This window comes from Budorcas taxicolor, chromosome 2 (genome assembly GCF_023091745.1).
Source record: "Budorcas taxicolor isolate Tak-1 chromosome 2, Takin1.1, whole genome shotgun sequence".
NCBI classification, from domain to species: Eukaryota; Metazoa; Chordata; class Mammalia; order Artiodactyla; family Bovidae; genus Budorcas; species Budorcas taxicolor.
Genome location: NC_068911.1, coordinates 103,908,548 through 103,923,710, shown reverse-complemented (window position 1 = coordinate 103,923,710; position 15,163 = coordinate 103,908,548). Strand labels below are relative to the sequence as shown.

Below are 15,163 nucleotides of genomic sequence, written 5' to 3'. Positions count from 1 at the left end.
TTGTCCAGAGCTATCAAAATCATGATTTTTAGCTAATTCCATCAGTATCTGTCAGTTAGTCAAGGGCTTCATTGTTTAGAGCCTCTCCCTGTTACAGTGTTGGTGGTTGGCTACCTGGACCTGAAAATATGGTCAGAACAGAGAACCACTGCATTTGACTCTCTCTTATTATGAATATATGCATTGACAAATATGTAACCAGTTTTGAGGAATTCTTTTACTGCTTAAAGTTTCCCATACCTTCCCTTTGTCAGTGGAGCCTCAGAGCAAAGCCTGACTACTGCTGAGTTCAATGGGAGTGTGATCTGGTCCAATATCCTTTAAACTTGTGTGTAGGTAGTAGTACTGGCCTCTCTTAGGGTTCCATGTATTCGTATGTGCACGCACACGCATGTGGTACAGCTAGCATGCTGCATTATCTTTTTTTTTTTCTGGAAGTCTCATCAAGCAATCCTTTTTCCTTAATTGCCAGAAATTATTGCTAATTTAATAGTAGGCCTAGTATCACTGCTGCTTATAATGAGTTTTCAATATTACTCAAGAGAGGAGAGGAAAAGCTTTAGAGAGAATTGTAAGCAAACTTAACCTACTGTAATCTAAGGTCTTTGTTCAATTGGAAACGTACTTTAAAACCAATGCTTTTCTCTCTTTTATAGCCTGAAGTATAGATGAATAAGAGCGTCAGTTTCTATATCTCATTGGTATTATCCATTAAACATATTGTCTATATCAACTATTGAATTCAGGTTTCAAATAGATTCAGAAACCCAAACAAGAGTTGTCTGTTGGAAAGCGTCCAAGAAATTTCTCTCCTTCTCAGATTGGCTGCATGAGGATGTAGATGGCAGCAACCTTCTCTCTTACACTGAGGTCCGAGGAGTGCAGGCCGGGGTGGAGTAGTTTTGTTGTGACCAGGCTGAATCATTACGGACTTCATAGTTGTGTGCAGTTCATGTTTTAAGCCCAGGGGAGCATGAGTATCATACTTTATATTCCCATTACAGACTTGTTCCAGGGCCCGGTCAAGGAACTGACATAAAATAGTAGTTGTCAAAATAAATGTTACAGGATGCTTGGGGCTGGTGCCCTGGGATGACCCAGAGGGATGGGATGGGGAGAGAGGTGGGAGGGGGTTCAGGATGGGGAACACATGTACACCCATGGTGGATTCATGTTGATGTATGGCAAAACCAATACAATATTGTAAAGTAATTAGCCTCCAATTAAAATAAATAAATTTAAATTAAAAATAAAATAAAAATATTAAGACTTAGCCCGCACCTACTATACTTCAGATATGCTGTAGTTTCTATATGGTGTATTTTCATTCATATAACCAACATGAGGTTAGTCCAAGGAGTCCTCATCATCTCCTTAGTCTTCATCTAAATCAGCATAATTGTAAGATCTGTAGGAAGCAGAACTCCTCATAGTATCAAAATATCCACTGATGACCTGACCACTTGTAAAGCCATCCCCCAGTCAGTGAGCCTCCTGGAGTAATACATGTTCTCTGCCACTGCATCAGGGTATTTGCTGGTATATGTCTAGCTGCAAACGGAATGTGTACCCATAAGAAAGGGGCACAAAATCAGGCAGTCTGTACACCAAAGATTAAAGGGAGCTCTTGAGAAAATTTATGAAAAGTAACTAAAATAAAAAGGTTCTATGACCAAACTATGAAACCCAGATGTGATAACAATAAACTTTTCATAGGGTCATCATAAAATTATGTAAGAAATATCAATATTTATTCTTTGTGTTAATAACTGCATAGTTGTAATTATCTTCATGTAATGATACTAGATAAAATGAATATAATTGATATTAGATAATGATAGCAGTAGTTGATATTAGATAAAATGAACCCACTTACATATTTTTAGTTCCAAAATAAATCCCATTTAGATATTTATTATTTATTTAAAATAATGTAATTCCTATTTGAAATAACCTAATTTTAAGTGGCATTTTCCCCAGTGTGAATTATCCTCATATAATGAAGACTATCTGTGTACTTAATTTGATATTACAGAAGAGGAACTTTATGCTTAGAGAAGTTAAAGTACTTTCATACAGTCACATCATTTACGAGCTGTTAATTTGAAAGAACTGTTTCCAAATAGAGAATTTTGATGCCAAGTCCAGGTTTCTTTGTATCATACATCAGCTTTTTTAAAATGATCTTTCTCATATTCTACAACAGATCATAATTTTAAATACCTTGCATTTGGCTACATTCTCCACTGTCTTACCTCTCACATGAAAATCACTGTCATCAAAACAATTCCTTAAGTCTTCAGTCCTTAAAAGTCCCTTTTAGAATAATCATGCTGAGAGATAGGTGCATGGTTGAGTATTACAACCAGTATGATGCTTAGAATTCCAGAGACCACTGGAAATGGCAGGGCTCCTTGTATTCCATGTAGCTAGATATTATATTTGCAACTTCAGGAATTGGGGGTAAAGTGCCTAATTGTGGGATACTTTCTCTGATTATTTAGTTTATAAGATTCCTGATTTAAAAAGGAACTTATTAAAAGATAGTACCTCACAGAAACTTAAGGTACAGCAAGTACCTTTTATACTCTGATGCATTTATAAACAAAGTTTTCTTATTGAATATTAATATTAGCCAGTTAAACAGAATATAAAATATTTGTTCTTCTCTTTCTGACTTACTTTACTCTGTATGACAGACTCTAGGTCCATCCATCCATATCACTACAAATAACCCAATTTTGTTCCTTTATATGGCCTAGGAATATTCCATTGTGTATATTATATATATATCACATCTTTTAAATTTATTTTTAATTAAAGGATAGTTACAATATTGTGTTGTTTCCTACCATACATAAACAGGAATCAGCCGTAGGTGTACATATAGCCTCTTCCTCTTGAGCCTCCCTCCCACCCCACCCCACCCTACCCATCTAGGTCATGTTGGGCTTCTCCAATGGCTCAGCGGGTAAAGAATCTGCCTTCAATGCAGAAGATAAAGAAGACACAGGTTCAATCCCTGGATCAGGAAGATCCCCTGGAGGAGGAAAATGCCAACCCACTCCAGTACTCTTGCCTGGAAAATCCCATGGACAAAGGAACCTGGCAGGCTACAATCCAAAGGGTCACAAAGAGTTGGACACAGCTGAGCAACTACTTCTTTATCCTAGAAAAAAAGTACAGATGAACTTAATAGCCATGCAGGAATAGAGATGCAGACATAGAGAACAGACGTGTAGATACGATGAGGAAGGGAAGGGTGGCCAACTGGGAAATTAGGACTGACATTAATTAGGACTATACACTACCATGTGTAAGACAGATAGCTAGTGAGAAGCTGTGTATAGCACAGGAAGCTCAGCTCTGTGCTCTGTGATGACCTAGAATGGGTGGGATGGGGATAGGGGATGAGAGGGAGGCTCAAGAGGGATGGGATATATGTATACCTATAGCTGATCCACTTTGTTGTACAGCAGAAACTAATACAACATTGTCAAGAAATTATATTCCAATAATAAAAAAGAAAACAAATGATAATATACTTCAAAATATAGAATTATATGCTTCTTGGTAGTAGTTGACATTGTTTGAACTTATGTTTGTGTTTGGATAGCAAATGGCAGAGAAATCATATGGCTGTCCTTTCAGTGAGTGGTTATAGGACTTCATTATTTTTTTTATTGACTTTATTAGGTTCCCCCCACCATGTTTATGTCCAGAAGAAAATATCTGTCACTTTAATGGAAATAAATAAAATAGTCCTAAAGAAATGGCAGTGATGCATGCCATCAATTCAAGAACAAGCTTGAAGTTATTTGGTTTTAATGAAATAGAACCTCTTTAGCTGTGATAAAGGTGACACCACATTGTCATTAGTTTTACAAAGATGGATAGAGAACAGGATGCAATTATAATGACATTAGAATAATAGATATTTATTTCAAGAGAATAAACATAAAGATTGTTATAAAACTGAAGAGCATTTAGGTAAGAGTTAATGTGAAATATTGAGCCAAATGCATTCATTGAGCAGGGACAATGTTTCCTGAATGTTTCAATGAATAAGGTGACATCCAACAAGCATGATTTGGTTTGAGTGATGTTGGGAGGGAACATTGGTCTAAATGTAAATGTTCTGCCCTGTGCCCGGGAATGCATAATTTGTGGATTCTGTTGTTCACAAAGCCTGTTACTGATGACACAAATTTTACTGCCACCTCAAGTTTCTTTTGTGTGTCCCATACAAGACCTAGATCCGTCCTTTCCTCGCTGTGATGTTCTCTTGCATTAGCATCTTGGCTAATACAGTCACCTCTGTAGCAAAACTTCCTGAGTTTGAATCCTGTTCTGCAACTGACTATGTTTTTGACCTTAAAGAAGTGACAAACTCTGTGCTACAATGTCCTTATCGATAATATGTGACAATAACAGAATTTTCCTCTAGGATTGTTATGACTGTTCAGTGAGTCAGTATATAAGTTTTTAGAAAACTGCTTAGCAATAGCATCACACATGTTTGCACACAAGATAATATCATAGAGACAGTTTATAAAAATATGAATTAAACAAATATTCAATCAGTGCTTAATATATAGGGAGTCTCATGTTAGGGACAGAATCTCGGGCCTCACGGAATTTAGAATCCAGTGATGAGAATGCCCTAGTTTTCTTCAAGGGTGTTCTTAAAGAGAGGTAGTTTTCCATCATATCTCTGATAATATTCTGGTGACCGCTAAGAGGTAGTCCACTGACTGTGTTAGTTCCCCTTACTTCTCCCTGAACTTGAGGACGTCTGAGAATTATGCTTACCTTAGATTTTCAAGTAAATTCTATGCAGAAGTGAAGTCATTGCTATCTTCCCATTTCTCTTAAAATATAAATGTATAATCTTTGATTCTCACTTTTAATAGCTTTAACAGTATTCCCTCAGTCTATTCTGTTCCTTGCTCTCTCTGTCCAGCCACACTGGCCTTCTGTTAGGTCCTCACACCTGTCCTTCTCCTTTGTATCTCATGACCTATTCACATGCTCTTTCTTCTGCGGGTCAGTGGGCCACTCTCTGTACATCATGTCTGACTTACTCCTTCAGATTTCTGTTTAAAGCTCAACTGCTCAAGGAAATATTCTCTGATTCTTTCACAGATTCTTTTCGCATCCCCATAACATGCTCTCGGAGAACCTTCTGTTTTTCCTTTCACATTTATCACAAATACAATCACATAATTAATTTTATAACAACAGTGGAAGGGCATTGGATTCACAGATAACTAATATTAAGGAAACTATGTGCATACCATAGTTCATCAGTAGCAAATGGGTAAAGACAAGAGTGAGGGGGAGAGAGCACAGGAGCACGAAACATTTACATTCCATCCATTAGTCCTATTAGTGAGTTTATGACCTGATGCCTAGCAGTGGGTATAAGATGACGTGAGAGTCCTGCTCTTTCCTGAACCATTCTTATTAACCAATTTCCTCTCATTAGGAAGTGGAATACCAGTATTTGAAAAAAATGTTTTCCACCATCATGGCTTCTTCATACAAGTTAACAACTTTATCTGATATTCAGTGAAAAAGAGAAATTGGCCCTAAACTCTAGGAAAACTGGTCATGTTGAATTAATGGAGTGACATTATTTGAACCACACTAGGGAATTTTCTAGGGCAATCTTGGCGTCTTCCTAGGGAATTTTCTAGGGTAATTTGGATTATGTGCAATTTTCTAGCTCACTTGTGATTTAGAACCTAACATAGGAAATACCGTTCTCTTTTTGCTTAATGAGGAAATGGCAACCCACTCCAGTATTCTTGCCTGGAGAATCCCATGGATGGAGGAGCTTGGTGGGCTACAGTCCACGGGTCGCAAAGAGTCAGACATGACTGAGAGACTTCACTTTCATTTTTGCTTAATATTGGTGATCCTAGCCTAGAATGTAAGGTTTGTGAAGGCAGGAGGTACATAGGGCTGTTTTATCACTGCACCCCCTAGCACATGGCAGGATGTTTTGGTTATTCTAGAGCTTAATAAAGAAATATTTATTAAATGAATTGACATCCTGCCAGTGTTTCCGGGATCAGTCAGTTTGGTAACGGTACAGAGTTTGGATATAGGATGGCTGAAGTAGAAGACAGCGTTTCAGATCCACAAGCATATGCAGACCTTGGATAACCTGTATCTCCATGGAAATCTAAATTAAAATAGCAAAATAACTGAAACCTGGACATGACAAAGTTCAGCGTGTTTTAGTGAAGACTTTTGTATATATGGCAACATTCTATTCTTTAATTCCTTTTTTAGCCAAAGTCTAATGGAAAAGTTGACATTGTCTCTCTCATTTCAGGTCAAAGGAGCCGGACTCGATTTATCCTTATGCCAACCCAAGGAGAAGGCCGGCCATGTCCCACAGAGCTTACCCAGCACAAAACCTGCCCAATGACCCCCTGCTACAGCTGGGTCCTCAGCAACTGGTCTGCATGTAAATTGGAGGTAAGTCATATAATGGCAGTTAAAGAAATGTTTCTCAGTCTGTCCAAAGTACTTGTCTATTGAAACCTACAAGGTGGTAAAACAAACTTCACAGCACCAGGGGCCTGGCACAGTGTATTTTTATACCATAGAGAGCATGGGAAAAAGAACCAAATAACTTAACTTCATATAGAGTGATACTGCTAGGAAAATAAATGCCCATCGTTATCAACTATTGTAATAAGTTGGATCAGGGGACTTTCAATCTTTTTAGTATCTTAAGGAATTCTCTATCTTCTTGGTTTGTTGGAAATATCAAAGCGTTTATGCAATTAGGCAAAACCCTGATACTATAGAAATGCACAACTTGCCGTAGACTGTATTTCTTTAAAAAGCACTTTTAGGCTTAGACAAAATCTTGCATGTGAGCAGAAAATCAAAAGTGTATGAAAGATATATTTTAACATTATTACACAAACCAAGGTTACTACATTTTCCTCAATGATTGCTTTTTATTGACCTGAAATATAAATGCCTAGTAACATCATAATATATCACATACCCAGAGCTTTTGCTGGGTCAGCAATGATGCTCTGTGGCATTTTCTCTCTGGTTTCTTGTGTAAGAAAAAAGCACATTGATTTTTCTCTATTTTCTTGTTTTACTAGTTTATCCTTCAGTTTGTATTCCAAGGCAGATTTAATTAGGTAACAATAATTTTGATTATGCATTAAGATATCTGAAGAGTATTCTCATAGTGTTCCTGTCAGGATGACATTGTTGTACAGCATCATTATCTTGCAGAAGTTAAATGCCCATGTATTTTAATAAGTCTCAGAGGAATAAAAATGTATGCTACATTTGTTCAGTCTCCTTTTTACAGAAAATAAGATACCATGCCAATTAATTCAACAGTAACCTAATGGCTTTTTTTTTCTTTTTTTTTAATTATATTTTTAAAATTTTAATTTTTATTTTTATTTTACTTTACAATACTGTATTGGTTTTGCCATACATTGACATGAATCCACCACGGGTGTACATGAGTTCCCAAACATGAACCCCCCTCCCACCTCCCACCCCATATCATCTCTCTGGATCATCCCCGTGCACCAGCCCCAAGCATCCTGTATCCTGCATCAAACATAGACTGGAGATTCATTTCTTACATGATAGTATACATGTTTCAATGCCATTCTCCCAAATCATCTTACCCTTCCCTCTCCCTCAGAGTCCAAAAGTCTGAGGGAGACTTTCAAGGGTGCCTTAGGTTTCTAGATGAGGTCATTCCATTCACTGACATTTCCAGTCAGGGGAAAACTGCAGTTAGCCTCAATCCAGGCAAAGCTCTCAGAAAACATGTCTGTATTACTTATTCCTGTGTGGGCACCTTACCTGCAGGAGACCAACAGCATTCTTTCCCAATAATTTGGAATGTAATTGAAGCTGTTCAAAGATATTATATTCAAAAACTCTTTGCTGTCACATATTCCCACCTTATATAATAGATAAAGTCAGTAACTCAGAGGCAAAAGAGAAAGAGAATCTTGATGATATTTGAATTTTTGCTGAGTTTGAACTGCATTCCTGTTCTTCCTGAAGCCTGATTTTGAATGCTTTGTGAGATACATAACACAAGACATTTTCAATGAGTCCCCTTTTCTTACTCATCTATGTAAACTGAGTTTGGGAAATTACTGATCAAAATACACATGAACTTCCACATACAAAGTAAGTGCACCTCTCTCTCAGCTGTCCTTCTGCTTCTTGTTCTGTAATATCCTGACCTGCCCAATGTGGGTTGCAGACTTATTCACTGAAGGTGGTGGTTGTGATCTTGAAGTGTCTGATTGCCATCAAGTGGATCAAACCCCAAACAGAGGAGCTTGCCCAGGGCATGGTGGATATGCCAATTCTGTCACCATCATCTGTGGAAAGAGACTTGCAAACGAAAGCGTTTATCCTCAGGCTTCATTTTTTTTCAGGGTTTCCTAACTCCTTCCAAGTTTCTTAGCTGGTAACACATATCCACACATATGTTGCAAAATCTGTTTCAGAGCTCAGACTCTGGAGTCTCTCAGGTCTAATCTTTTTAGATTTTATTTTATATATTCTTAAATATTATTTTGTAGACTTCTTCACCTATTCCTTAGTATTTCTCAGAACTTCTCATTTTGAAAAGTAGAATAACATGAAGTGACACCCTCTACTCTTCACTGGTGCTGCTGCTGCTGCTAAGTCACGTCAGTCGTGTCCGACTCTTTGAGACCCCATAGACGGCAGCCCACCAGGCTCCCCCATTCCTGGGATTCTCCAGGCAAGAATACTGGAGTGGGTTGCCATTTCCTTCTCCAATGCATAAAAGTGAAAAGTGAAAGTGAAGTCACTCAGTTGTGTCTGACTCTGTGCAACCCCATAGACGGCAGCCCACCAGGCTCCCCCGTCCCTGGGATTCTCCAGGCAAGAGTACTGGAGTGGGGTGCCACTGCCTTCTCTTCGCTAGATTCACCATTTTACATTTATGTATATTTATAGACACACACATATTTTGTATTTATTATTTAAATATATGTCAGTAGACTTTTATTTTTATTTATTTAAAGATACTTGAGTGTTTTTAATTGTTTTTGTTTAATTGTTGGCTGTACCCTGCAGCATGTGGGACCTTAGTTCCCCGACCAGGGATTGAACTTGTGCCCCCTGCATTGAAAAGTGGTGTCTTAACCCCTGGACTATCAGGAAGTCTCTAGACTATATTTTTTTTAAAAGTAGTTTTAAGTATACCAAAAAACTGAGCAGAGAGTTCCCTTATGCCTCTTAATTTCCCAAACTCACATGCTTCCCCCTATTATCAGCATCTTTGCAGGCTTAATTTTGGTCAAGATTTTTTCCAGTTCCTTACTCTGTACTTTTTGCCAGGTTTTCAAACTCTCCAAACTCCATTTATTTATATATATCACAGGAGGAGAAGTAGTACATGTTTTGCTGGGGGTTTTGTTAACGATTAGACAAGTCATATGTAGGGCTGAGCATAGTACCTGACATAAATTTAGAGCTCAATAAATTGAGGCTGTTATTACAGGTTTGATTAAAACTCTGATTATGAGCATTAGCACCACCTGCTGATCCACATCTGGTGATGCTGATGCAGAGTGGACAGGAAGTCCGTTAATGACCTGGACAGCAGAGACTTAGTGACAGAATGCTCACTGTTGACCACCTTGTTCTAAGAAGCCTGTCTCTGTTTTCAAGTCCTGGTGTGTAAAGTCTCATGAGTGAGACTGGATGAATGCCTACTTTATGAATGAAATTATCATTCTGCGGCTGATTTCTCCTCATACTGTGGCTGTTGTTGTCAAAGGTATAAGAGATTAAGGTGGAACATGGATACATGCTAGAAACATTATTGTTTGTCTTGGTTTTGAAAATGCTCCCTGATGTTGACTAGTTTCCCTTCCTTTCTGCACACTCCATCTCCTGGAATGTCAAACAAAGCTCTCTAATCAATTGCATCTCCAGTTACCTGAGGTTCTAGAGAGCAGTAACTTCAAATTTCAGACATGCTTCAGACATCTTCAGACTCCAAGTTCATGAACTTTGACACTCTACTGTGAAACATACCTTAGGCAATTTGGCCATGCGATGGACGAAAGTTACAGAAAGAACCCTCCCCCAAACCCACATTTAACTTATGCTAGTTATTTTCAGCTTTGGTGTATAAATATTTACTAGAACATTTGGTTTGGATGAATACATTGTGAATTGATTTTGAACCTCCGTTTCTCAAAAAAAAAAATAGTGCACTTGGGTTCAGTGCACAGGGCAGATTTTTTTAACCATTTCACAATGGTTAGAACGGTTATGAGGTATTGAGATAGCAAGTGTGGGGATTGCCATCTTAGATAAGCAAAGCACAATTCTTGTTAAAACATCTATGGAAAAAGATGTGATGGTCCCAGTTTGTGTGTCTGCTCAGATGATTCAGTCTCTAAGTTGCTGTAACTTAGACCTCCGCCAAGTTGTACCTTTTTTTTTTTTTTTTTTTGCCAGTATAACTTTGAATCTGAAAGAATTTTTCTCAGCGGCCTCTACCATCCTGCACATCCGGCAGCCCATCCACTGCCCTTGATACTTAGCAGCTGCTGCCACTGTGCCTTGACCTGGCTGGTGCTCAGCAGGCCCATCAGTCACCTGCTCCACACCCAGGAGCACTGTCATGACTGCTTTAGCTGCCCACCATGTCCCTCTTCAATCCTGCTGCTGCTAGAGCCACAGAAGCTCCAAGTTCTAGCAATGTAGTTTCTGAGTCCTGTGGTGAGAGGGAGCAATAAGGAGGAGCTGAAACTCAGTTTCCCAATGCAGAGCCCCGTTGTCCAGTTATCTCCTAATAATGGGTTGTAGCATGTAGCATCCTTGTGTGCAGCAACAGAGTCCATGCAAATGTTCTTTCTCTCTCTCTCCATCTATACCAGAAGTAATCATAGAAACTCTTGGTCTTCCACCTATTTCCTGGCTTAGTGGGACCTGAGTAATACACCTTGGAAGGAGCTGAGTAATACAGCTTGGAAGTATAGGGGAGTTAATACTCCCTGGGATGAAAGTTGATCAATGAGAACTGGATCCACGGAGGAGCTGGCATAAAAATGCCGCTCCCTTTTTCCTGCCACCACATCTTGGATGATCCGTGTGGCCTGTCTAAACAATGTTGTGATTGACCAAGAAACCAGCTGTTTACTATGAAGTTGAGGCCAGTTGACAACACACTACCTTATATTTGCTTTTCCTCTACACCTGCGATGGCTCTCTCAGCCTCACCCTTGCACCCCTGGGATTTCACCTCCTTAGTATAGAAGCTTTGCCTTGGGCTCTGTTTTCTAAGGCACTTATCCAAAAAGAAAACACACACACACACACACACACACACACACACAAAACTACCCTCTACAGTTATCCAAATAACCAATGGACTTCTTTTTGAAATATGAGTACCTGACTAAAACTGAGGAGATAATACTCACCTTGTGAGTATCTGCTAAAAATGTTAGAGTAGGAAGTCTTTCATCAGGCAGATGGTTGAGCTAGATAACCACAAAGCTCCTGTTTCTGTGAGACACTGCACATTTTTTTTTCTAATTGGCCAGAAAAATCTGAGTAGGATTTGTATAAAATGTCTTCAAAGAATAATATTCAGCACAGAAAGCATTATGAGGAAATCAGCGTTTTACTGGAAACCCCTATCTAATCCACATGAGAAAGTACTGAATTCCCTACAAAAGAAAAACAAGCAAAGCAAAAGAGAAATGTACACCCTGTGGTTGTACATGCTCTTTTGGGGAGTGATTATAGATTAGGCCACTTTATCACATACACCTAGACAAATTAGGTATTGTTTTTCTTTTTCAGTCAATCCTGGCTGAGTTCCAGAATGAATCATCATATTCTGAGTGCATAAATATCAAGGCATAAATTTGCATTTCTGCTTCAGTTGCTCTGTCAGCTCTAAAAGAATTGCTCAGGGATGCCTTATTGTCAACAACAGAAAGATAACTCTCAAAAGGAGGAAGCTAAAGAAATATGCAACTGTGTGTGTTTTGTTTTTTGGTTTCTTTTGCCCAAGAGGTGGTGGGAGCTAAAACTCTGAGATGTTCCTGATTTGGGTAATGCTGACAGCATCCTTTCCTCTGACAGGGTGGAGACTGTGGGGAAGGAGTCCAGACCCGCAGCCTCTCCTGTGTGGTCCACAATGGTTCAATATCTCCCTGGACTGTACGTGTAGACGATGCACTGTGTAGAGAGATGCCCTTTCAAGACAGCATCTTGAAACAGCCGTGTTCAGTGCCTTGCCCAGGTAGGCAATTTTAGATGATTGGGAGTGCCTTCCATGGTGACCTTTTTATTTATTTTTCTGTTTTTTGGAGTTCTCTCTCATCCAAGTTGAAGTTTGTAACTAACTTTAATCCATGTGTCGTTGGTTATCACTTTGGAATATACCTAACAGCTTCTATAGAGGCAAAGTAGGCTGGCGGGGCGAGTCACGGGGAAGCACTGGACTGGAAATGTAAGAGCTAAGTTAGAATCTTGTCACTATCACGACACTGGCATTTTGCCTGGGACATATACTCCTGTCACTTTGAGCAGTGGTTGCTCCATCTAGAAAATGTGTTAATAATACCTGACCACACCAAGCACATTGCCAGCATTCAAAAAACATTCACTGAATCCATGAGTAATGAACCCTGGCTGATGACATGGTGGTGACAAGTAAAGCTAAAAGTTCATGAAAGCACTCTGTTAAAACAAGCAAGTTCTATGTAATTGTAAAGGTTATTCTTAGTTACATAAGATTTATGAGTTTATTTTAATCCTAATAACACAACTTAACCTTGTATGGCAGGAGCTTAAGGTGGCTAACTATTTCCTTTTGTGGTCTTATAATATGGCATGAAACATATATGTGTATATACATACATTCATATATATTGACATATATATATATACAAAAAAATTTTTTGCATGTTTGGATTGTTAAATGAAACATTCTTTAAGTTTAAAGCTACTCTACTTCTTTCCTTTATATAATTTCTATGAACATCCATTTTATGATGTTATGATGCTCTTTAAAAACTGAGCTGCTGTAATCTTTACACTTCCTTTTAAAAATTTTATTGTCACTAGTAGACACTAGTGTTCTCTAGATAAAACTTCCATGATTTGAGGCAAAATAATGGCAGTATAGTGCTTGGCGCTTTTCATTCAACTAGATTAAACCATAAATTACTTCCTCACTCCCAGTGCTTTCTAATTAGAAAATTTGTCAGCATAGAATTTGTAGTTTCTGGAATGCACCTGGTCACTGTGGCACCACACATCTCCCACTGTGAAGCCTGTGTGTGTAAATGGGGTCAGGGGCCAGTTTTCACACTGTTTCCTCTGCTCTGTGCTGCATGACCCTCCAGGAGACTGCCATTTAACAGAATGGTCAGAGTGGAGCACATGTGAGCTGACCTGCATTGATGGAAGAAGCTTCGAGACTCTGGGTCGCCAATCTAGGTCAAGGACATTTATAATTCAGTCTTTGGAGAACCAAGACAGCTGTCCCCAGCAGGTTCTAGAAACACGCCCTTGTACAGGTACCAAGAGCACTTTTCAACTCTCAGCCTTGATTGATCAATGCTTATTCCGCTTTGATTGAGGCATAATAGAACCGCTGTTATCATATTTACTTGCAGGAGGTAAATGTTATCACTACACATGGAAAGCAAGTCTTTGGAACAATAATGAACGAACTGTGTGGTGCCAACGTTCAGATGGCATTAACGTCACAGGTATTCCTGCCTAAGATTCATGTGGGCACTTCGGAAAGATCTCTGAGTGTTGCTGTTGGTGAGAAGAATTAGCTTAAAAATTATAAGCAAGGGAAAACTGGGGAGTGGACTTAGATGAGCTTCATGGCAAGTTGCCATTAGATCTTTACATCTTAGAAAGCAAACAGTTCTATATAAAGTCCCATAATATATCAGACGGGCTACCCGGGTGGCACAACTGTAAAGAATTCTCCTGCCAGTGCAGGAGCCGTAGGAGACGGGTTCAATCCCTGAGTCGGGAAGATCCCCTAGATAAGGAAATGGCAAGCTATTTCAGTATTCTTGCCTGGAGAATTCCATGGACAGAGGAGCCTAGTGGGCTACAGTCCATGGAGTCACAAAGAGTTAGATATGACTGACTGAGCATACACACACGCAGTATATCAGACAACTTAAAGAAGTAGTTCAGTTCAGTTCAGTCGCTCAGCTGTGTCCAACTCTTTGTGACCCCATGGAGTGCAGCACTCCAGGCTTCCCTGTCCATCACCAACTCCCAGAGTTTACTCAAACTCATGTCCACTGAGTCGGTGATGCCATCCAACTATCTCATCCTCTGCCATCCCCTTCTCCTCCCACCTTCAATCTTTCCCAGCATCAGGGTCTTTCCAAGGAGTCAGTTCTTCACATCAGGAGGCCAAAATATTGGAGTTTCAGCTTCAGCATCAGTTGATACATAATAAAATTTCTTTGAATATCATGATCTAAGACAAAAATGGAAAGACACAGATGTTGGTTTAAAACAGTGATCTCTAAAATTTTAAAAGATGTACCTTTTCAGTAAAAGAACAGACCTCAAAATATCCTAAAATATTTGAGAACAGACCTCAAAATATTCTAAAATCCCACACTACTGTGCTAAAGTTTCATGTTATGAAACATATACAGAAATTGAAATTAAAAGAGTTGCTAAAGATATAATAAAAGCTAAAATATATTAATGATTTAAAACATTTTCCTGTAAATTATAGATGCTTATATTCATGTACTGAAAGCTTCATTTTTTAACAATGTTGTAGCCTTGATTATTATTTAATATCTAACTATATATTGAAGGAAGTGTTCCTCATTCATGACAGTGAATGCAATTAAATTCTACAAATGGTCTTCTCAATCATTTTAAAGGGGTTTGTTTCGATGCCTTCTTATGAAGGAAAATCAAATTGTCATTCTTTTTACTTGGTGCTATGGCTGACTAAGAGCTCGTCAGAATAGAAGAATCTCAATTTTTCTATCAGGATAGAAAGGTTGTCTGCTTCACCTTTTTCTAGTTTACTTGTTTTTTTCATTATTGGTTGTCCCTTTAATCCATAGTTTTTCCATACAACCATTTA

At 38.7% G+C, this 15,163-nt stretch overlaps 1 protein-coding gene across 1 annotated transcript in view; it reads left to right on the top strand.

The window, feature by feature from the left end:
* Positions 1-15,163, top strand: part of THSD7B (thrombospondin type 1 domain containing 7B) — an 899,070-nt gene that overhangs the window by 864,941 nt on the left and 18,966 nt on the right. The window contains exons 20-23 of the mRNA XM_052635756.1: positions 6,344-6,489; positions 12,157-12,316; positions 13,425-13,598; positions 13,698-13,793. Coding sequence (XP_052491716.1) covers positions 6,344-6,489; positions 12,157-12,316; positions 13,425-13,598; positions 13,698-13,793 — 576 coding nt within the window. The remainder of the gene's footprint in view (positions 1-6,343; positions 6,490-12,156; positions 12,317-13,424; positions 13,599-13,697; positions 13,794-15,163) is intronic.